General features: G+C 39.6%; 1 protein-coding gene across 10 annotated transcripts in view; it reads right to left on the bottom strand.

The window, feature by feature from the left end:
* The window catches only part of Ica1 (islet cell autoantigen 1), a 170127-nt gene that overhangs the window by 21482 nt on the left and 125558 nt on the right, over positions 1-23087 (bottom strand). For 7 of the 10 annotated variants that reach the window (XM_013158304.2, XM_013158303.3, XM_005006045.4 and 4 more), the window contains exons 7-12: positions 22682-22807; positions 17633-17731; positions 5270-5367; positions 3164-3216; positions 487-549; positions 345-386 (exon numbers count right to left, since the gene is read on the bottom strand). In XM_013158304.2, coding sequence (XP_013013758.1) covers positions 345-386; positions 487-549; positions 3164-3216; positions 5270-5367; positions 17633-17731; positions 22682-22807 — 481 coding nt within the window. The remainder of the gene's footprint in view (positions 1-344; positions 387-486; positions 550-3163; positions 3217-5269; positions 5368-17632; positions 17732-22681; positions 22808-23087) is intronic. The other 3 variants (XM_013158305.3, XM_003475125.5, XM_063242244.1) reach the window with 1 other exon arrangement.

Here is a 23087-nt window from a genome sequence, read left to right as displayed (position 1 = left end):
AGTTCAAGTATCAAGCAAACTCTAAGGCCATTTAGGCCATTTACGGTGGAACCAATATTCAAATCTACATCTGTCTCATTCTGGAAGGCATTTTTCTACTACAGCATGTGATTTCTGCATAAGTTCAGCTTCAGTAGTTGGGATATTATGAAATTAAATATAGTAACAATGTCAGATCCATAATTAGGCACATGCAAGGGCATTTGTAAAGACTGTCACCCAAAAAAATTTAGTTTGCAGAGTACTGAAAAGCTATTAAAAGACAAAGATTACATTTTCTTTTGTTTAAAAAAGGAAGTAAAATAAAAGCAAATTATAACTTCAAAGAAATGCATAAATCTTACCACCTTCCTCAGGTTTCATGTCTAACAGTTCATCCATAGGTCCTTCAAGAAGAGAGGAAAGAAAATAAATAGTGAGTTAGTTTTATAATGTAAATTTGAGTCAAATTATTTAAATTGAGTAGCTTGCCTTAATCTAGATTACCTGAACGTGCATTTTGGGTAGAAGTTTTGTCTGAAGTAGATAAAATACTTTTTTCATCTTCAGCTGTAATGTAACACAGGCAACTGGTTATCAGCAATTCAGAATGTTTGCACATTCATATGATTGTAGCGTAATGGAGATGAACAGCTTTAGGAAAGAACAGCATCCACAGACTCACTCATGCGAAAGCAAGAATCCTCAGATTACATCTTACTCCAGCTGTTGGCTCTCAGCAAATGTAGAATTAGCCCTGAATCTGCTTTGTTTGGTAGGTAACCCAGAAAATTATATGACACATGCCTAACAATTCTTCATCGTGGACAAACGAGTGAGTTAAGTAACTATTACTTGATGTTGGTAATGAACTTCAGCCATATAGGTCTGGCTAAAATAAGCCAGATTACTAAATAGAAGGAGACAATTTGAAAATGCTGCATACTGTATGACTCCCACAATATGACATTTTGGAAAAGACAAAACTATGGAGACAGTAAAAACATTAGTGGTTGCCAGTGCTTAGGGGGAGAGTGGCAAGAATAGGTAGAATATAGAAAAGATTTAGGAAAGTGAAAATGTTTCATATGATACTGTAGTGGTAGATACATGCCATTTAAAATGTTTTAATATCCATAAAACATCTAACGTTGAGGAGTCAAGTCTATGTACACTATGGGCTGTAGGAGGTAATGATGTGCCAGTGTAGGTTCATTGACTAACAAATGTACCATTTGGGTAGCGTATATGCTGACAGTGGGAAAGTGTATGTATATGTGGGGGGAGGGGCCCTATGAGAAACCTGCACTTTGTGCCAATGCTGTGAACTAAGAACCACTCAAAACAATAAATTGTGTGTGTCTGTATGTATGCAGTGGAATAGGTTTAGAAGTTAGTTTGCTCATGTGTTAGATTTTCTATGGATCACAGAGTAAGAGGCAGATATCACTTCATCATAATGAATTCCATTCTGTGTATATATAAAACAAAGTGTCAGACATTCACAATCTCAAAATATTATGCAAATACCATGTGCAATTACACTGTATAAGGACATTTTCTCCTGCATAGACACATACTGTATGAGGATATAATCTACACAGATTACTTGCATAAAGATTCAGTAAATTGGACTTTACATTTTTCTATAGAACTAAATTTATTCAGTGACCTCAATTCCCACAGTATGAATGATTCATGCTGTAGGTCGACAGAAGGACACTGGGGCTGAGGGTCAGGATCGATGCACGGAGCTCTCCCACAGGCAGTGAGATCAGGCCCAGCCTCTGCAGTACTGCCGCCCCTCTGAGGCTCTGGCATAGGTCCTCCCTACGTCACAGCCTTTGTCCAGGCTGTGGTCTTGTTCTGACATGTCTTGCAATAACACTTAACTTGAGCTGGTCCCCTGGTCCCTGTAGACAGATAAGGCCTCTGTCACAAGTGGCCAGACCCCTGCACTTCTCCCTCACGGCTCTCATCAACTGTGGAGTTGCCTGACTGCATGACTATTAGGCTATCATCTGATTTCTCTGCAAGTCCCAACCTGAAAGAGTCTGATTTGTCTGAATAGGTACAAAGACAGTTCTCAGAAGACATCTGCTGAACAAATGCACAAATCAATGAATATGTGAGAGCACACATGCATGAGGGATGACAAGGAGCCAGGTGGTGGGGATGAAATAGTAAGCTGTTTTGCTTTTTCTGAAAGGCAGATAGGAGACAGCAAATGTATAGCAGGGAAGTGGAGGAAGAAAAATATTAGGTGAAGCAAGTGTTTAGAAAGGTAAAGGATAGAATGGAGAACAGAAAAATTTTAGGATCTGCTTTGACCCCTGCTGTCTTTTATGAAGGCTACCCCAGTACAGGCCAAGGCAGGTGACAGGTTAGTATGTCCCCAGAAGGGCTTGTTGAACAGAGGGCTGATGATTCTAGTTCTCTTCATAACACCTATAAATTATTCCTTTTCATCTCCAAGGATTTGAAGTGCCATCAGGAGAAAGGCTCAGCATTACATCACATTGCTTCTACCATTATTTTCCATGTTTTCTATCGCACATGAGGTGAAGAGCCAATTAAAAAAAAAAAAAAAACTAGCTGTGATGCATACGGCAGAAATAGTTGAGAGCCCTTCATTATGCACTGTGTCATCTCCCAGTGGCCTGACTCTTTTTCCTAAGACATCAGGTTCAGATTACCTGAGAGACATGGTACCACTCAGTGCAGGCAGCCCAGCAGAGCAAGGTCTGAACTCCCCTCATCTGTCTCTAACAATGACCAACACATACCCACAGATCACAAAACACCAATCCTTCTGGATGCAATAATGTGACTTTACTGAGACCATTTTCAGAGCCCACAAGCAGATAGAACCACAAAAGGCAATAGCAAAATTGTTTTATGTCATGTAGAAAGAACTTGCTTTCTACTGGATCCCATTTGAGGCTGCTCCTTGGAAGGGCTACTTTTCTCATTCAAATTACGTAGCATCTCTCAGTAATGCAATAGGGTTGACACTGTTGGTATTTGGACAGTTAAAACCAAAACAGAAAGCAAATTAATGCATTCTTTTCTTGCCTGGCAAAAAAGAAATGTCTAGAGGGAGTTTAGCAGAGAAGAGCATGAGTTGGGTGTTAAGTGGTGAGTAGTATTTCCAAAGCAATTCTGAATGAAAATCAAAACTTACTGTCAAAACTGGAGGATTCCTTGCATTGGTTTTCATCTTCTAATGAAATTAATCTTGAAATTAAAAAACGTTTAGTCATTAAATTCTGAAAATACTATATTTATGATACAGATTTTCAGTATAGTATCTATTACTTCAATTATAATCCCCTACACATACCACAAACATGGGCTGAAAGGTCATTTACATGTTATACATTTTCTGAAGGGGAAAAAATTGCTGGTTTTCTCTCTCATTGTTTAACATCTTCATAACTGAGTTTGGTTTCATCATAAGGTACATATTCTATAAACATCAAGATGGGCACTTAGGGATAGCTAGGATACTTATGTACAGTTATATTATGTTCCTCCAAAAATAAGACCTGGAACTTAATAAGAACTTGAAGAAAAGCCCTAGCTGGCTGTTACCATGGTGATGGCTAGTGACATGCAGATTAAACTTCATCATTCTCTTGCTCAATGGCTACTCTGTAATGGCAGAAAAACAAGAACAGCAGATACGAGTTGGCATATTTGATCTCTAGTTTTCAAGGCTGTTTTATTTTTGGCGAAACACAGTAACAATAAATTAATGGCTGAATGGTGGCTTATTGATTTCTGGTGTTACCAAAGAGATTAGTTAATTTGCAGAAGGCTGAAGCAGGGTCACTCTCAAACCCAGGTGGACAGTCACCTATTCAAGCTCTTTCCGTGTCTTTAAGAACAGACCCATGTCTGCTACTTGAGTCTCCTTTGGTGTCTGTCTGTGCACGCCTCCTAGCTCTGTGGTTCACTTTCAGCTGCTGTTTCTGACCATGGTTCCTGTCAGTTCTTCACTGTCATTTCAAATAGTGACTGGATTATACTTTTTGAGCTTTTAAAACTGAAGTGGTGAAATATTTAAGAACTCTGAAATTAATGTTCAGAAATCAAGAAAATCCTAGGTGGTTTATGGTGCTTTGGCTGCATTAACTTATATGGTGGAAAAGGAGGATCTGGGACTCTCTCCTCTCACTGCTAGGGACCACGAACAGGCCCTCAGCCTCTCCGAGCTTCATTCCCATCCTCTTCACAGTGGGGAGATGCCCATGGAATACATGGTAGGGGGCTCATGGGGATAAGTTACATAAGCAGTGCCTGACATTGATGACAACACACAGTAGGTGCTCACTAAAATGAAAACCACATTGATGCTCTTATCAGGAACAGGTCCAAAAATTTTTCCCTCATAAACTAATTGTACTGCAGTCTGTCCTAGGGTGACAACTTGTTTTTGTTCTGCACCAGCAAAATTTCCTAGCATTTGCTTTAAAATTAAAAAGGGATCCTATCAGCAACAGATATTTCTCTGAAAAAAAATCTGACATTTTATTTAGAATCAGAGTAAAAAATATAAGCCTATTTTACCATTAAATTGTCATCTGAAGTTTGTGTGTGTGTGGAAAAGGAATAGTGAACGGAAACAAGGTCATCTCCTTTGCTTTCTCTGGGCCAGCCAGTGCAGACTGACTGCATTCCCACGGGCTTTTCCATTACCATAGCACATGACCCTGATTCCCATGTAAATCTCCTCATTCTTTGGGATTAAGAACTATTGAAAAATCTATCTCAGTATCTATAGTGATGGAAGCACCTTGTGTGTGTAGAGGTAAAAAATAGAGAAAAGCAGTCACTTCTTGCACTCAAAGCCGTGCAAACTTCAAAAAACCAAAAGTCACAACAGTGAAAATGAAATGTCAGAACCCAATACCTTTGCAGGATAGTACCTCAGTGATACATGTACAGTACTAAGGCCATTTCAGAAGTCATCAGCTTTTTTGAGACAAAAGCCTAGGAGACTTCTTGTTGAGTACAGCATCTTGTGAGTGCTGGTAAGATAAACCAGAGAGAAGAGAGAGCTCGGGGTGAGACCCCAGGACAGGCAGACAGGCAGCCCTTTCCTGCCCCAGCCAGCCTCTCCAAGGCCTGCCCTTCCATGGACCCTAAAAGTGGGTCTTCTATTGGGCTACAGCAGGCAGCAACGAAGCTCTATTTGGGGCCTACTTCACTGGACTGAGACCACAAGGACCATGCTGCCCTACCTGTTGGCAGAGAGACCCTGTCAGAAAAAGGGGCCGGGACTTACTGACGTGGCTCCTGGCCTGCTGCCTCTGTGCTATCCTGCTGGGCAATCCTCTTCTTCTCTTCTTTCTCAACGAGTTTTTTCATAGGGTCTTGCAAACTCTTGATCATGTTCCATAGTCAATAGAAAGAAGGAGGAGGAGGAAGTGGAGGAGGAGGAAATAAAAATGAAAGAAAAAAAAAAAAAAAAAAGAAAACAGAGAGATGCCTTCAATTAAAAATTCAACTGCTATTGTTCCCAACAACCAAACCTTGAATCAGAGGTATTGGGATGTTAACCTACGCCAATCAGGTAGACCGAAGTACAATCTAAAATGGCAAAGCAACAATGTTTTCAGCTCCATCTAAGAAACAGAGTCCTAATTTGTAAAGGAGACTTGATTTGCCACTAGATTTATGTTTCTCCTTTTGTGATAAGTTATTCAAGAGAAGGTCTTTTAGCTATTGCTAACTTTATTTTCCAACATCAACATGCAGCTAAGATAAACATTCTGTTCTGCTTGCAGCCCACGTACTGACGGAGTGGAAGCTTCCCCCGCTGCCACTACCAAAGATGAGACAATTTCATTTTATTTTTAATCTTGTTTGCTATTTTGCAATCTAAAAACTGATTTTAAAAAATAACAGAAAACAAAACCTTTTTTTACAAAACCCGAAATAACTCTGACAACTTAACGCCCACGAATGGACACAGCAGGTGTGCCTAAATTTTGTAGATTGAAAGTAGGTATGGGTTTATTTAGGGTTTTTTATACATCATTTGTTGGAGTTACTCTTTTCAAGGTTTATTAAATATTTAAGGGAAGATTTTTTTTTAATCCACATGCCTATAAACTGTACACTGGTGCCAAAGACCCAAGAGGGAAAACAACAATTTCTTTAACAACTGAATAAGAATCATACAAAAATATCTATTTCTGGTCCTAATTAAAATATCAGACTATGAATACAAAATAAAGATCTCAAGATACTAATCCTTCTTATCTTCTCAGAACTACTAAAGTCCAGGTCCTCATCCTTTGCACCTTCGGGTCTCTTCTGTCCTCCTCCTTCATGGCTCCTCCCTCCAGTGGGACATGCACAGAGGCAGCGGTGGTAGCATGGCCAACTCGGATTGATTAGTAATGGCTGCTGGCAGCGTGGGTGGGAGAGTGCAGAAGGCTGTGTCCATGCAGAGCAGCACTGTGACTGATTTTGCAATCTGCCATGGACACCAGATGGATACCAGTGTCACATCCCTAACTGAGAACTCTGTTTTAGTCTTTGTACAGAGTAATTCTCCTAGAGTGCCCTTGCCATGATGTTAATGTTTTCCTCAAGAACTTGCAAAAGAGGGACAGAGAGGAGGGGAAGGGGATGAAAAAGGAATTAAGATGTGTTATATACATACCCCGACTCCACTCAATGAAGGTGATCATACTGCACAGCAAATGTGTACTAATAAAAATAGAAATCAAAGGAACTTACAGTAGTAGTTCCTTATTTCTTTCCACTTCTAGTCTAAGAACCTCTCTGCCTGACTTTAATGATCTAAAATGTAAATCTGCCTTAACTTTCCCAACTGTCTGCTCAGCACCCCTTAAACATGAGCTTTCCATTCCATTATACCTGTCTCCTCACAGTCTACTTCTTGTTCCCTTCCTGTATTTGTTCATTCTATTTGTTCAAAGTCCTAAGAGTCTTTTGAAAGCCTAGATCAATAACCACTATTTTCTGTAAAGCTTTACTAAGCACGCCAAATTCAAGAAAGTTCTGACTCCAAAATGCACTTATAGCTTTATTAATATTTAATCATATTTATTCCATATTTTCCTCTTAAAATATTTTTTAAATCAGAAAAACAACAGTATGTATATTAGGTCTAGAAAACTTACTCATGATTTAATTGCTCTAAAATGATATTATTTTCTTATATTTTCTTTGACTTTATATTCATACTACTTCTGTAACTGAAATCACTGTATCTATATAGAGCATACATCCTCTTACCAATAAAATGTATGTAGGTATTCATAATTGAAAAAATTTTATTAGGAGTATTTTAAAGATTTAAATTGAAACATATAAAAGTACCTTGCTCAACAATATTCAAATACAGGATTAAGGTCTTCTCTTTGAGGATATGTCCCCTAAGTTGGCCACTAAAGTACTGTATCTTCTTGCATAAAACATAACTGTAAGGCATTGCCATAATTGTTAGTAATTGCTACTTCTGAACATTTAAATGAATATATTCATTCAAGAAATGTGTTTTGAGATCCTACCAAGTGCCTGGTGCTGGTTTGGGTGTTTTGGATATACTACAGAATAAGACAGAATTATCAGCTAGTAATTGGCTGAGGCAGATAATTAAAATAGAGAATGGAAAGTGACTGGGTCATTACTTCAGTGAGTAGGATCTGCTCTTTTGGAAGTGACATTTCAACTGAGAGCTAAATGACAGGAAGGAGCCATCCCCCATGTAGCTCAGAGAGAAGGGGCCCTGAGAGTAAAGGCCCAAAGGTGGAAGCAACTTGGCTCATTTAAGGAACAAAAAGGGTGCCTCTGGGGGTGCAGCATAGCTGGCAAGACCAGCATAAAGAGGCCAGCAGGATCACACAAGGGTAACATTCCTGTACTCGGAATGTTACTCATCAACTGTTAACATTTGGCCCCATTTGTTTGATCAAATCCTTTTGCTCTTTTAGTCTCTCCAATGCATGGCAACTAAATGCAATATATGATCCTTGGCTACAGCCTGGACTGGAGTGGAAAATGCTTATATGAGCAGAATCAGAACAAATGGACAGTGGATATGGGGTGTGGTCTAGTGATCATGAATTTTTTTTACCCCAAAGCATCCAGTAAAAGCAGCGTGTGTATGGATGTCAAGGGCATATTCTTTTCAATAGGTCTGCCAATCACAGAACTTTACACACACGTGCTCACACACACACACACATATACACACACACACCCCGTATGGTAGATTTATTCCTTCACAGAATAATCAGCTCTGGTCACAGTGAAGCCACGAGTATTTTCAGCCCAAGTTCTGATGGCTCCCAGGACTTACTTTTAGGTTCTGTGACACTTGCTCAGGCCCCTGGTTCGCTCAATTATCTTCTCATTGTGTTTCCTTTTTATCAATCAATACTATGCAGGGCCAGGACACGTCTGCTTCAACGGCTGTGTAGAGCTGCCACAGCCCCTGCCTAAACCCCTGAGATGCCCTTGACAGCTCCACGGTTATCATCCCTTCTGTCTCCAGCCTGACCTCCCCTCATGGCCACACTTGAGCAGCTCTCAGACAATCTCTTTGTAATGTAAACCACTCATTCCTTCTTTTCAACCCCTTCCCCTGTTGGGCCATTAGCAGAGTCTCAATTGTTGGCTCCCTGTCACCACAATCACAGTTAAGACACTATTGTGCTTTCCACACAGAATGGCTGCACTTCCAATTTCTACTTTAATTTATTATTAATAATTCCTTTGACAATTCTGCCTTTCTCCCTACATCACCATTGTCTCTGCAACAATTTGGTTTTCACAGCTGTGAGAGGTGCTAAATATGTGCTTGTTGGTTGGTAAATGAAAGCACACTTAAGGTTAAGCTGATAAGAATTAGATCTCTTTAACTAGGAGATTTAAAGGCTCCGAGGAATACCATGAAAAGATTTATAAAACCACAAGCAAAATTAATTTGATCAAATGAGTTTATTAAATATGGGAACCAGGACCCAAGGGGAATCTCATATACATACACACACACCCATGTGCACACACTTCTTGTACATAATCACACATGCACACATGTAACACACTAGCCTGAGATATAATTAATATATCATAGATTCTGAACATTTTAAAATTATACAATGATTTATAGTATATTCACAAAGTTGTACAATCATCATCATAATTAATTTTAGAACATTTTCAAGGGGGTATCTCTTGAAGCAAGAGAGAGATTTTTAGATTAATTAAGCTAAATATGTTTTCTACATAGCAAGGAAAAAAGCAAAACCACATATGGAACTTGTTTCTTACAAAGGACCATATACACTGAAAATATAAAGAGGTTAAAGGGAACTCTGAAAGTTGGAGAACAAACCCCAGGCCATTCCTCTCTGAAAATCTGCTCCTGTGTGTGACTGTCAGATGCAGACATTCCGTAGCATGAAGAGCATTCTCCCCCAGGTTTGGTGACAAAGCCTCAACCTAGCAGAGGGAGGCAGAAATGAATTCTTCGAGTTCTTTTGAAGTCTACCACTTAATCCTCCAACATCCCTATAGATCAGGGATGACAACATTTTCTTTGAGACATGAACAAGTACCCAGGCAAAAGAACAGAAGAGTTTCCACCGGCTGGGTACAGATGAGGCAGCCATCAGATGGAAGTGTTTCCAAACCCTGGCTGATGGAAGCCACATTTAAATTCACGTCCAGAAATGAGAACTCCAGGGCACTATATTTCTAAACCCAAGTCCTTCATTAAAATTGGTTCTGAAAAGCATTGTGTATTAGCAGCACACAGTATCACACAATCCTGAAAGCCTGTCTGTAGAGGGAAGAATGTTTTTCAGACTAAGTAACCTTTTTCTATTACGGCTGCACCAACATGCTAATAGTTTCCATCAATGCTTAAACAGTTTCAGGAAGCACACACACAACACACAAGATCAGCGTGACAGAGGAAATGTGCAGACCTGGCTTGCAAAAGTGTCTCAGAAAGGAAACAGCTTAATATAATAATGGGAGTTACTACTTCCTGTATTAGGAAAATAAAAGCAACAGCAACATTCATCTGAATGAAAGCAAAAGTACTCAGCAAAACAAATTTCTCAGACAAAAGGCTAGCAGCCAATTCTAATAACCCACATTTAATGTCTAACTTAGACAGCTGAGTCACATTTCCTCTAAACTTTAATTATGACAATTAATTTTCTTTTGCTCCTTTCCATTAATTACACCCTACATATTTGAAGGTGCCAAACAATTGTCAGTAAAAGTAAAAATGCTCAAAATAGTGGGCAAGGTTAAAAGATGCTAAACCCAGTTACGGGTATGTGTGTGTGTGTGTGTGTGTGTGTGTGTGTGTGTGTGTGTGTTTATGTAATGAGTAGCACAGAAGAAATAAAAATCAGAGGCCATGATGTGCACAAGCCGCACAATTCCTGGATGTTTAGCACATATGTCCTCCTTTCCCTGATCACATACCCAGACATTCAAAAAGATAGCATGTAAGATGTGGCTATTAATCTAGGACGATAGGCAATCTTGAATTGCACTGTAGAACAAAAAAGTAAAATTTAAGAGAAAAATAATCATACTCATAAACAGGACCTGTAATCTTATTAAAATAAGATGGCAAGTCGACAGTGGGAAGGCATCCTAGCATCCAGGAGAAGATGGTCTTTGGAAATAAATCAAGCAGTGCCACGATGTGGATCCGGTCATACTACTCACAGTCCTTCTGTTTATCCATCAGAATAAGAGAGGCAATGCCATATATACCTTCCTTTCCTTGGTGATTTGGGAGGACAAACTAAGAGAATGCTTTTACCCAGTATTAAGCTTGGAAAAGGCACCAGAATATACTGTCTTTATCAGTGACTTTGAAAGGTCTAATGAGAGATAGAGGTCTTAAGTGCACATCTTGTGTTAACCACTGCAATGCATGCTTTGTACATCTCATTTAATCTACACAAAACCTGGACAAACCTTGTGTGGAAAATGGAAAATCCAAAAAGCTGCAGTAACTTGCTTCAGGCCATGAAACCACAAATAGGTAGAAGCAATATTTGAATCCAGGTCTTTAAAATTCTACAACTTGTTAAGAAATGGTTTTGAAGAGGTAAGCCAAGAACATTTAGTCAATTCTCCTTTCCATGAGAAGTGGAAAGAGACCTAGAAGACTTCTCAAACTCTGACTTGTCACACGTTCCCAGGTATCTGAGTGACTTGTTTGCCTACAAGCAAACACTTCAAAGTGTTGATTTTAATTGAATGTTTAATAGCTATACTTTTAAGAGGAGGCATTCCTGCCTTGTAGCCTTGTGGGAAACAGCTCATGGCGGGGTGGAAAAGGCCTGAACTTCCCAGTTCTCAGATCTACCACACACTGTACCAGGCCTTGGGCAACTTACGAGCTGCCTGAGCTCCAGTTTCCTCATTGGAAACATGGCGACAAGACCAAGTGCAGCCAATGACCCAAAGTACACCTGATAGTTATTTAGGACATATGCACTTTCTACATGCCAGTGCTGCACCTACTAACATTCGTTATAATGCTGACCTTAGGGCATTCTGGCCACACAGATCACAGGACAAAATCTCCTAGACATTATTTCACTTCATCCTTAGCAGAGTGTCTGGCTGAGTAACTACCTACACAATGGTAGTATGTTTTTCTTTCCTCTCAGAGAGGAGTTAGAGAGCCAAGTAGGTAGGGGAAAGAAAAATCTTATGCTTTTGCGAGGAGAGGCTGAGCTACCAGCTGCCTGGGAGAACTAATGCCAATCACCATAAGGCAGAGATGAACAAACAACAGGCCACATTCTGGCTCATCTACCTCGACTGCAGTGATGGCCTTGGTCAGCTCAGCTCTGCCCTCCTCCCCAGTGACCTGAATGTTTCCAGACTTGCTGTTTCCATTGGTCTGGCCTGAAGCAGCTTTGGGGTGGGGGGAGAAAGAAAAGCAGAAAAGAAAAGAAAAGAAAAGAAAAAAGAAAAGAAAAGAAGGTAGAAAGCATGGGTAAATGCCCTGTAAAGTTATGACACTGAGAAAAAACTTGAAAGTCTGAAGGGCTATTCGGGATGTGAGCCATGAGTAATTGCTTTGTTGGGACTGGTAACGAAAATAGCATTGCAGGGATATTTACCCAATTTTCATGAAAACTATTATGGTTTTATTTTCAAAGCAAGTAACTACAGAGCCATGTGGCCTGTCAGTAAATGCTCAAATGATTAACTGAGAAATGTGGAGGTGGGTGGAAGAGGCTGCTAGGCATACAAATCTGAGAAAAACAAAATTTAGAAAAGGATGTTTTTCTGAATTGTGAAAAGCTGAAAGCATTTTGGTCTATAAAGTAAAGTTCCATGTAACAGTACTGAGACCTACAGTTCAGGAGAGAAAAAAAGGAAACACTGGTACATCTGTTTCAACGGTTATTTATTTATTTTTAACACACTCAGAGTTAAAATTTCAAATTCAGGTTTCCTTAGAGTTAAAATCTTGGCAAACATTGAGAGCCAGTTGAAAAGCCAAATTGCATTTGTTAGAATTAGCCCTGTCGCAGAGATGGCAAGACCTCCCCCTTTCTGGCTGGCAGACCTACTGGGAATTACACAAGCCCATATCAAGGCCTGCAGGGCTGAAGTACAGGTTTGGGATGGAGCTGCAGGAGTGTGTGGAGAAGCCAGGGATGGAGCAGGCTGGGCTGGCGAGACCTTTAATTCCACTGCTATTCATAACCTTACTTGTGAAACTCACTATAAGACTAATATTCCAGGCTAGCAATGGGGAATGAGACAGGAACTTCCATTGACTCCTGGCAACCTTGACAACAAGTCCTCAGGTTGCAGATGCTTTCTGTGTCTGGCTTCTAGAACTGCAATAGAATTCTTAGTATGTGTGTCCCCATTACTACCACTATTACGTTGCTAGAACCTTCACTTCGACCCTTGCCATGACTCAACCATCATCATGATCACTGAAACTGCTTCTCTTACCAGTGCCACCCTCCCCACCACCACCATTGTGCTACTGGACACTGGCAGAGTGGGACACACAGCCAGGTCTGGTTGGCTCCAGCAAACATAAAGAGCTGGTGTATCTTCTAAAATCACTGGAATAGAGTGTGTCCCTGGAATATACTTTGCTATATTCATTATGGCCATTTTCATTAAATATAGGCACTCTGATGCCTTTTATTTATTTATTTAAATTATTTTATTTTAAAGAGGATAAAATAGAATAAAATCATTCAAAACAAACCAGAGTAAGAGATACAGGACCTCAAAACATTACAAAATCAGTAATAGTTACCCTAATGCCTTTTGATGTTTTCAAAATAGCTGCAGATAACTTCAGACATAGCAAAAATCAGAATAGAATAGAATAGAAACAACAAAACAACAAATGTAATAAAGGACTTCAAAACAAGCCAATAGTAAATCCAGAATTGCTATAATAATATATCTTGCTATCCTTGAAATAGCTTCTCCTGCCATGGGATTTAACATGATTAAATAAAACAAAAGAAAATAAAACCAAACCCAACAAAACAATGGAAGCTATACAGGACCTTAAATCAAGATCACAGGGAATCAGCAATGGCTGCAACCCTCAGAAGGAGATCCCCCCTAGATGCCACACTGTATACCCCTGTCTTCCAAGCCTATGATCAGACCACTGGCCCTAGACCTGAAATGTTAGTGAAACATAAAAGCACTACAACATCCAATTGCATTTCACCTCATCACTGCCTGTGCCTCTCTGGATAAGCTAGTCCCTTATGGGAGGGAGGTACTTCTTGTTGGCCAGTATGTGTACCCAAAGGGGCTGGGGTCTGGCCATTCCCAGTCCAGTGGCGGCCCACACATGGCGCTGGTTCCCAGACTGGGCTTGTGTGCTGGTGCAGCCATTGTTCTTTCTTGCCCCAGTCACAAATGGCCACTCTGATGCCTTTTAAAATACAAATGCAGGAGGCTGTACTTCCCTCTCAACTAGCTCCCAGAGGAGTGTGTCACTGCTGTAAAAGGCCCAGTCATTTCTCTCTGAAGTTGTCCATTTCATCCTATTGCCAGAGTGCCAAGAAGGAAATGCTCATGATAGAAACGGAATTTTAGATTTTTTCCAGGGACAAGTCACTTGATTCCTGAGGGGCTATTTTAACCTTTTTGGCTGATGCCTGCTCTGGATCCATGAAGTGTGTAAATAAGTGACATCCTGAAAGGAAGTAAACATGACCACATCTGAGGGTTGGCAATTTAAGACTGGTAGTGCTTTCGTAACATGACAATTCTATTTAGTTTTTAAAACTGCTTTCAACTCTTAGTCTACATTACTTTCTCAAAGAAGAGACAAGGCTTTTAAGATCTGGCAAGTAACATTCCATTCCTATCCCCATAACTTGATAATTTCTACCATGTGAAAGACATTCCCAGATGATGTGGAATCAGTGTAAATTTAATACGTCGATGATGGTTCATGTAAAATATGCATGCTTAGTAATGCTGTAGTGAATTCGTAAGTGTTTGCTGCTTGAAAACACAAGATCAGAAATTGCTTCTTTTATTGGAAACCACTTAGACGACAGAGTCTCTGCTTTAAATTTGAGATGTTACAATGATTAGATTTAAAAACTGTTTGTAATATTAAATTTCAAGGATAAATTTTCCATAGTTAAAATGCTACAAAAATGCTAATTTTATAATAGATGCTAAATATTATTATGAGATTAAAATGAGTGTATATATTAATTCAGGTAGAATCAACATAATCATATCAAGCCAGGGCAAAAAAGCAATAGCTTTGTCACACAAAGTATTACCACAAAATAGTCACAACAGGCACTAAGATGTTTTTTCAAGTTGTAGGAGGTATGGACTCAATTTACTTTTATAGTAAAATCCTTTCATAAAAACTATCATGTATTTCTTAGAGAAGCATTTATTAGAAGTAAAATTTTGAACTTCCAGTGGCATGAGTGATATCCATGTAATACTGAAGCAAGAGTCTTCCTCTAGACAGGACGCACCAAGTGTTTAACGCATTAATTATCATCCTCCATCAAGCATAAAACTAACAGTCAGGAAATACAGCTGCAATGGCACAATTACCAACACACTCAGAATATACCCTGAAGCAAAGAAAACAAATGGCTTGCTTTTCATTAACAGAGCTTGGCAACCCTCTCCACAGACAATGTTTTCTTTCTAGCCCAGTCCCAAAAGGCATTTAAGGGGCTATTTGCTTAGGTAAACCCAGAGAACAAATTAATTATAAAAACATCTATTTAAATCTCAAAACACACATGGTCAATAACCAGCATCATTCAAAAATTACATATATATATTTGTGTATGTGTGTACTCACATATATACATACATATATATGTGATTTGATTTTATAAACATAGAACATATGCTTTTAAAAATATTGGGAGAAGAAGATTGGGCAGTCAAACAATATCCTCATACTTGTCCGTGACACATAGGCCATTAATGGTTTTCATTTTCATGTTTTGTGACATATAATTTGATAGGCAAGTGCTTCTATCTATAAAATAATAATGAACTGCATATAATAGGATTCTATTACATAAAATCTGAGCCCACATAAAATAATTAGCTATCAGCTTGAGATTCTAATATGTCATTATTGAAGGCCTAGATGAATAGTATTCTGGAGAGATAATAAAAAGACTGGTTTGTTGGGTTGGTTTCTGGTTATTTTTAACATTACTGTAACAGCATCATACTTTACTAGATGCATTATGTCTACCAAGGTTATACTACAATTAAACAATGAATTATTACTTAAATCCTAATTTAGGGAAGGCTCTGGGGACATAAAGGTAATGGAGAGTCATCTGCTCAAAGTATTTGTAATTATGTCCTGAACATGTGTGGCTGTCAAACTTTCTCTAATTTCTCTGCCCAGAAATCCTCTAAAATAATCAGCTTGATTCTCTCTGCAGGGCAAATAGTACAGCAAAAACTAAGGAGCCATATTTTCCTCAGCACAGGAGGCCAGGAGTACACATATGGGTTCTTCCACACTCATGGCACAACTTCAATGTTGCGCATTAATGTTGTACTTCATAAGCAATTAACTCAAACACAATTCTTTTGAATTGCATTTGGGAAAGGCACCATTTCTTTTTTCAGCTGGCCAATTTATGCTATGGGCAGTTAGTTGTCTTCTAAAGACAGATAAGCTTTGGTGCTGTGTATGAAATAAAATTCAATGCCCTGAATGTACTTCATGGAAAGGTCATCCTTTGGCTTGGGGTGAGGCCTGGTTAAGTAATGTGAATAGCATGAATTTTAATTTTAACCAATCCACCCTTTCAGGACAGCAACCTACCAAGGTGCTGAAAGCAGCAGTAAATCAAAGGGATGAAATGAAGCCTCTCCCAACGGCACTAACAGTGCCAGTGTGCCAGGGAAGGCTGCCGGCTGGCTCTGCACAGACCATTAGGCTGGACTAAGGAGGATACACAGGAACTAAATGGTCCCTCCCATCACAGGCTTACAGTTGACAGAAAAAACCAGTTCATGTCCTGAGCGCATTTCCCAGGGGTGTATCAGTGAGCACCAGGAGCGGGCGTGTCAGTGAGCACCAGGAGCGGGCCGTGGGGTTGAGGAAGAGCTTCATGGTGGGCCAGTGCATCAAGGGGAGTGGATTCCCGTGCGTCACTCTGGGACCTTCATTTTAAGGCCACAACTACAGAAGTTCTGTCTTGGTACTTTTATAGATGCAGTGTCATGATACATATTTGAAAATGCAAGACATATCTTAAGGGAAAAAAGTATTTTGATGTTTTGTCAAGAAAGGTAATACCACACAAATTGCCTCAAAAAATTAGAAAATTTCAAGATGAACTTGAGCTAAGTCTTGACCGATCTATCGCTTTCAAACATGGGACAGGACAGCAAGTGCCTGCTAGTCTCTCTCCATTCTTAAAATCCTTTTGAACTGGAATCACTTCCTTACCTTGATGTGAATGCATCTCCAGTAAACATTAGAGAGAAAAACCATCCCAATTCAATTGCAATACCAAGCAAGTAGACACTGTGCATGTATTCCTCCTTCCCTTCTTGGATGGGAGGTCCTTGAGCTTAATGTTGCTTTTTCAATTAGAAAATATTATTATAGCCTGACGGGAAAAGCCAATTTCATTTGGAATGTTTTTCAGAAGGAGGAAAGAAATAAATCTCTAGGGAGCATATTCAAATGTAATACGGGGTGGGGGGCAGGGCTAAGTGGTAGAGTGCCCACTAGTGTGAGCAAGGGCCTGGGTTTGATCCCTAGCAATGTAAAAACAAGAAATAAATATGAAATAACTTCAATGTGTGATATTTGGGCAATATTCTCTTCAGCAATACTGAAAACACAGTTTAAAGGACAGGACCGATCCTGAGACTTAAGTTCATCACATTTATCTCCCAGTTAGCACCCTGAGGCTCAGCCTGTGTTTTGGAGCTCAGGGAGTGCTCAGTCCTGGCAAAGCGTCAAGGACTCTTCCAGGAAGCACTGTCCTCGCTTTAACAGTTGGATTCCCCGAATGAGAGTGCGCACTTTGATGGAAACTGTTTGTAATGTAAACACAACTTGATGTTTTGTAAGATTCTCTTGTGGCTTCTCTAGCTTTCATACCTTTAGTGTGGTGAACTTATATGGCTGATAGCCCTTGAAGCTCTCATGGATGGCTGCCATAGTGTGAGAAGTTTTCTCCCAAAAATGGAGCAGAGTGGTCTGTAAAGAGAGAGGGAAAAATTATTACTGTTGAGAACATTCAGTGCTAGTGCTGGGTCCTAGAGAAGTATGCCTATCTGTAGACTTCAAGGTCCTCTAACTACAATTTGGAATTACTTCTGTACCCACAGTGCCCTCTACATACACCCTGTTTTTCAGCCAAACTAGGTGCTTGCTGTGGATTGTGTTGTTCCCACCCCTAGGACCTGCTCTTCCCCATCCTGCCAAACTCAGGGCTAATCACAAATTTAGTTTGTTTTGCTTTGGTTTCAGAACAGGAGAGAAACCAGGGCCTTTGCATATCCCTGGTTTTTTATTTTTAGTTTGTTAATTTTGAGACAAGGTCTTGCTAGATTGTTAATTTGTCCATGCTGGATTAAAACTTGTGACTTTCTTGCCTCAATCTCCCAGGACATTGAGATTTCTGGCATGTCTTACCCTGCCTGTCTGGAAGTTTGTGATCCCTCAACTAATTTGAGTTTTCCCTCTTTTAATTCACTGGCTCATTTAGACACCCCCCCCCCCGCGCTTCATGTAGCACACCCTGATTTGTCCTAGAGACTTAGGAATTAAAGTCAGGTATTCCTGGCTCTTATTTCCTTCCTAAGTTTGAGTTCCCTGAGAACAAGATGATCTTGCTATTTTTTTTTAAATTTAGAGAAAGAAACAACAACAACAAAAAAATACATGGAGATAAAAAAGGGTAGAAATAATACAGAATTACAGAAAAATAAATGGTAAGATATCGCCAGTTGATAAGTTACATATTGTCATCTTAGAAATAGCTATTCAGGTTACAATATTAAAGTATGTAAAATGACATTTAAATAGTGACACTGCCAACAGTTCTGCTCAATGATTTAACAAAAACTTAGTAATATGGTTATCAGTCCTACACACTTGTTTTATATCTTAAAGAGGGTAAGATTAAACATATCAAAACAGAACAAAACAGTTTAAAAAAAAACACTTTAAAGAAATACAGATTTCAAAGCAAGTCCACTGGAGATCTTCACTGTCTATCTAATTGCCTCTAGTTTCTTCCAATAGTTGTCCCCATCTTCACACACATTAAATACATACTGCATATTATAGAACTAATCAAATCATTACAGGATGATGAAGGCTTTTTAGGTCTTCAAGATCTGACACTGGGAAAGACAATAATAACTACCATCACATTTTTCATTCTCTTCGTAGTAGCTGTCCTTATCTTTACATATGCTGATATTGAACTTATGAGACTAGACTAATATCACTCTGATCAGTGAATAATAGAATTGCTAAATTTTATATCATAATGCTACAAAATTAGCATTGGGTTTCTTAGTGTCTCTTCTTCTTCAGAGTATCTGTTCATTACATATTGCATTATATAATCTGTTCCCGTAAATAGTTTTTTAAAAGAATCTTCTCATGCGAGAATTTCTACATGTATATCTATCCTCTCTGTATTATAGGGGAAAACAAATCATAACTAGACAGCAAAACAAATTCCTACAAAAACATGCAGTGAAAAAGACACATAAGACCACAAATATTAGGTGATCTACTGTAGTTACTATGCTTTCTCTTGTTATTTTCCATTGTCTTGTCCACATCATTGGGCTTAATATAGTTGAAAATAGTATTACCTAGCTATTTTTATAATAACACAACTTTGAAAACATTGTAGGACATGAGAGCTGTTAATAATTAATACTGGTATGGATATCTTTTACATCATGTCATCTTCAGAGTAGTTGCCTCTACTTTTAGGGTTGATACTATCAAGTATATCAAATTCAAATAAAATCAGCCAAGGCAAAACCGCGGTCTTATGAATCGGATTCAAATAAGATCAGTCATAGTAAGACAATATAAGTAGTACAGGATTTCAGCCCAAGTTAATAGGAAATTAAGGAAAGTTACCATGGTATAACCTGGTATGTTTGGGTCAGATGTCCGTGACCTCAAATCCAATGAGTGGACAGACCAGAACAAATTAAATTCAAACTAAACAGGGCGATAAGACTACTGTGACTTTTAAATCCTGATACACTATTAACAATGACCTCTGCCTTTTTTTGTAGTGTATCAGAGCTATCTATACTAAAGCCTATAGCTTACCGTCTCTGCCTCATGTCTGCTACTCCACTTTACCGCTATAATTTGTCCACCTTACTCCCTCTTTCCACTGTCTGCCCCATTCATTGAGACCTCTCTGCCACTGTTGCTGGAATGCTGGTATCCCTTCTTCTCTTTCTCTGGAATGTCCTTCAGCACTCTCTGTAGGGTTGGGTTGGTGGCCACAAACTCCCACAGTTCCTCCTTGTCTTGGAAGCATCTTATTTCTCCATTAATTTTGAGAGAGAGTTTTTATGGGTATATGAGTCTTGGTTGCATATTATTTTCTTTCAGGACTTGGAATATTTCTTCCCATTCCCTTCTTGATTTAAGAGTTTGTATTGATAAGTCTGTTGTTATTTTGATAATTTTCCCATTGTAGGTAATCTGCTTTTTTTCTCTGGCTGCTTTTAATATTCTGTTCTTTTGGTGGATTTCTGGAATCTTGATTATTATATGTCTGGGTGTAGATCTGTTTTGGTTGTGGGTAGCTGGTGTTCTGTACGTCTCTTTTATCTGGATATCATTTCTTTTTGCTATACATGGGAAATTTTGCTTTAATATATCTGTGAATATTCTTTGTATTTCATTTTTGGTTGCTCCTGCTTCCTCACTCACATTCTTTATTTTTAAGTTATGTATCCTTTTGTCATCTTCTAGCCTTTGAATTGTTTCTTTCTGGTTCCTTGTTATTTTTAAGAGGTCTTTTCTTTCACGATCATGTATGTTAAATCTCTTCAAGTTTCAAAAGGCTGACTTTAGTTTCTGTCAAGGCATTTTGCCAGTGTTCAATGGAGTTTTTAGTTTCCTGCTAATCTCTTTGGATCTGTTTCATGTATTCTAAGTTACGTTTAAACTCTTCTTCAGAAGTATCTCTTTCTTTTCTGATTTCCTCAGTTCTTCCATCTGTGTTCTCTTGGGCGGGGCTTGTCATTTCTTTAATTAATCTCTTTATATCTTGCCTCACTTGAATCAGGAGTACTGCTTTAAATTCATATATGAGGTTATGGAGGTATTTTTTTTATTTTGGTGGATGCTGTGTCCAGTATTGGATGGTTACTGTGCTTGTTCTCTTCAGTGTTTACTTTTCCTGGACTTATTTTCTCATGTTGGGCAGCTGGAGATTTTTTTTTTTGTATTTCTATCTCTTGTCATGTTTCTGGTTTCTTTCAGACTGGAGTGCTTTGGGGGTCTGTGGCCCTCTCTGTATTGCTTAGGGCCTTTCAGAAGTGTGTTGACTTGAGTTTTTGCTGTCCTCCCCAATTTGCTGTTATCTGGGGTAGGCAGGGATACAGGGATGGTGCAGGCTAGCCTCTAGCCTCTGTGCCAGTCAATCTGCAAATTAGGCTGTACTTTGTGGGTGTCACAGAATCGTGACTATTTTGTATCTGCTTATTGGGTCCCAACCAGAGGCTTGGTTCAGCCCCAGCAGGTCCTACCAGTTCTCTCTGTGCCAGAAGCAGCTGGCTAATGTCACCGTGGCACAGGGCTCTGCCCAAATCCCAGCTGTCCTCTTCCAGACCTCTCTGTGCCAGGAGAGACTATGTAATGTCCCCACGGCTGCAGGTCTGCCCAAGATGTCTTCCACTAGTTCTCTCTATGTCGCTGACGCCAATATGGCGCCAGGCTCTGCCCACTTTCAAGATGTCCTCCACCAGACCTCTCTATGCCAGGGGCGACTGTCTGATGTCACTGAGCCGCGCGCTCTTCCCAACTCCAAGATATCTTCCACCAGACTCTCCGTGTTATTGATGTTGCTGTGGTGGTGGGGTCTGCCCAATTTCAAGATGTCTTCCAGCCAGCCACAGCAGCCAGGGGACCCAGTCCCCAGTACTCACCAGGACTCAGTGCAGGTCTTCCTCTTGAGTCTACTGCACACTACGCTACTTGCCTTCACTGCGTTCCTGACACTGCATGGATCGGTCAGAAAACTGCACAGTGCCCGACTTTGGAACTCTGGAGCTACTCACAATCTCCTCCAGTGCAGCCGGGCAGCCCTGGCTGCTTCGTGGGGTCCCAGGTCTCAATTTCCAGCAGTCACCAAAAGCCAATACAGCTTTTCCTCTTTGGTCCACTGGTCAGTTTGCCACATTAAAGGCGCGGGATTTGCAGACTCCCGTTATCAGCCATCACAGTCTCAGCACGACCTTAAATCCTCCAGCCGTGCTGTCTTGGTTAAAAAGAATCGTTATCCATTTGTCTGGTCCTCTCCATGTAGTCATATTCTAGCATCTAACATGATTTCTCCAGAGAGACTCTCCGCCCAATCCCCTAGCAAGCCACCATTTTTGAAACTCTCTGGTCTTGCTAATTTTTATGTTCCTTACAACATCCCCCATGAAACACCCCATACTCAGTTGATGTCAGTAGCAATCAATACTGAAGTATTGTCAATAGCAATCAATACTGAAGGACACTAGTGCTATTGAAGGAACACAGAGGCTACAAAACCCAAGCACTGAATAATGACAGCCTGAGAAACAAAGTATAATATGAAACAAGTATAACACTAAATGAGCTCAGACTAGGCTTACTGGAGAGTGGGACTTTTCATTTGGTGTATCAAAGAGAGTGGAATTTGGGAAAGCATAGTTATTTTTGGAGGGGAGGCTTTCCACTAAGAAAGGACCAGAAAAATGAAAAATCCAAATGTGTGTGTAAGGGGATGGTGGCTACTAAACTCAGTCTGACTAAACTGTAGGACTTGATGGTGGAGATGTGGGGAGTAAATTATGAGAAAGGTCTTTAGAGCTTTGCAATGCCTGAGTATACTTTGAGTCATACACTAGGACAGCTAAGCCTATATAACCATTTCTTGTTCCTAGTGACAATCACCACTGTTACCTGGTATGTGGCTAGCATGTGAGACAACAGGTTGCATCTGCTTGCTCCAAGAAGATCTACTTTTTGACACACATCCATCTTCAATTTGTCAAAATTTTTTTTTGCAAGGCGTACTTGTGTCTGTACCTATGAAAGAGAAAGAAAGGGAGGGGATTTAGCTCAGTGCCATAAGAGCCTACCTGGCAAGCCTGAGGTCATGAGTTTGATCCTTGGTACAAAAAAAAAAAAAAAAAAAAAAAAAGGAATTTCTGAACTCAAACCAATAATTAAAATTTTCAGGTGAAGAAAGACTAATAGCAAGGCTTCTCTGTTTTATATTTAAAAAAAAAACCTTTGAAAATTCTAGGCAAATGAGAAGATCTCACTGTATCCATTCTTTTATTTAAAGAAAGATAAAACAAAATAG

The sequence above is a fragment of the Cavia porcellus genome, unplaced genomic scaffold (assembly GCF_034190915.1).
Source record: "Cavia porcellus strain 051 isolate PalLab524CR breed Dunkin Hartley unplaced genomic scaffold, mCavPor4.1 scaffold_2, whole genome shotgun sequence".
NCBI lineage: Eukaryota > Metazoa > Chordata > Mammalia > Rodentia > Caviidae > Cavia > Cavia porcellus.
The sequence above is the reverse complement of the archived record's forward strand: the minus strand, read 5'-3'. Positions and strand labels throughout refer to the sequence as shown.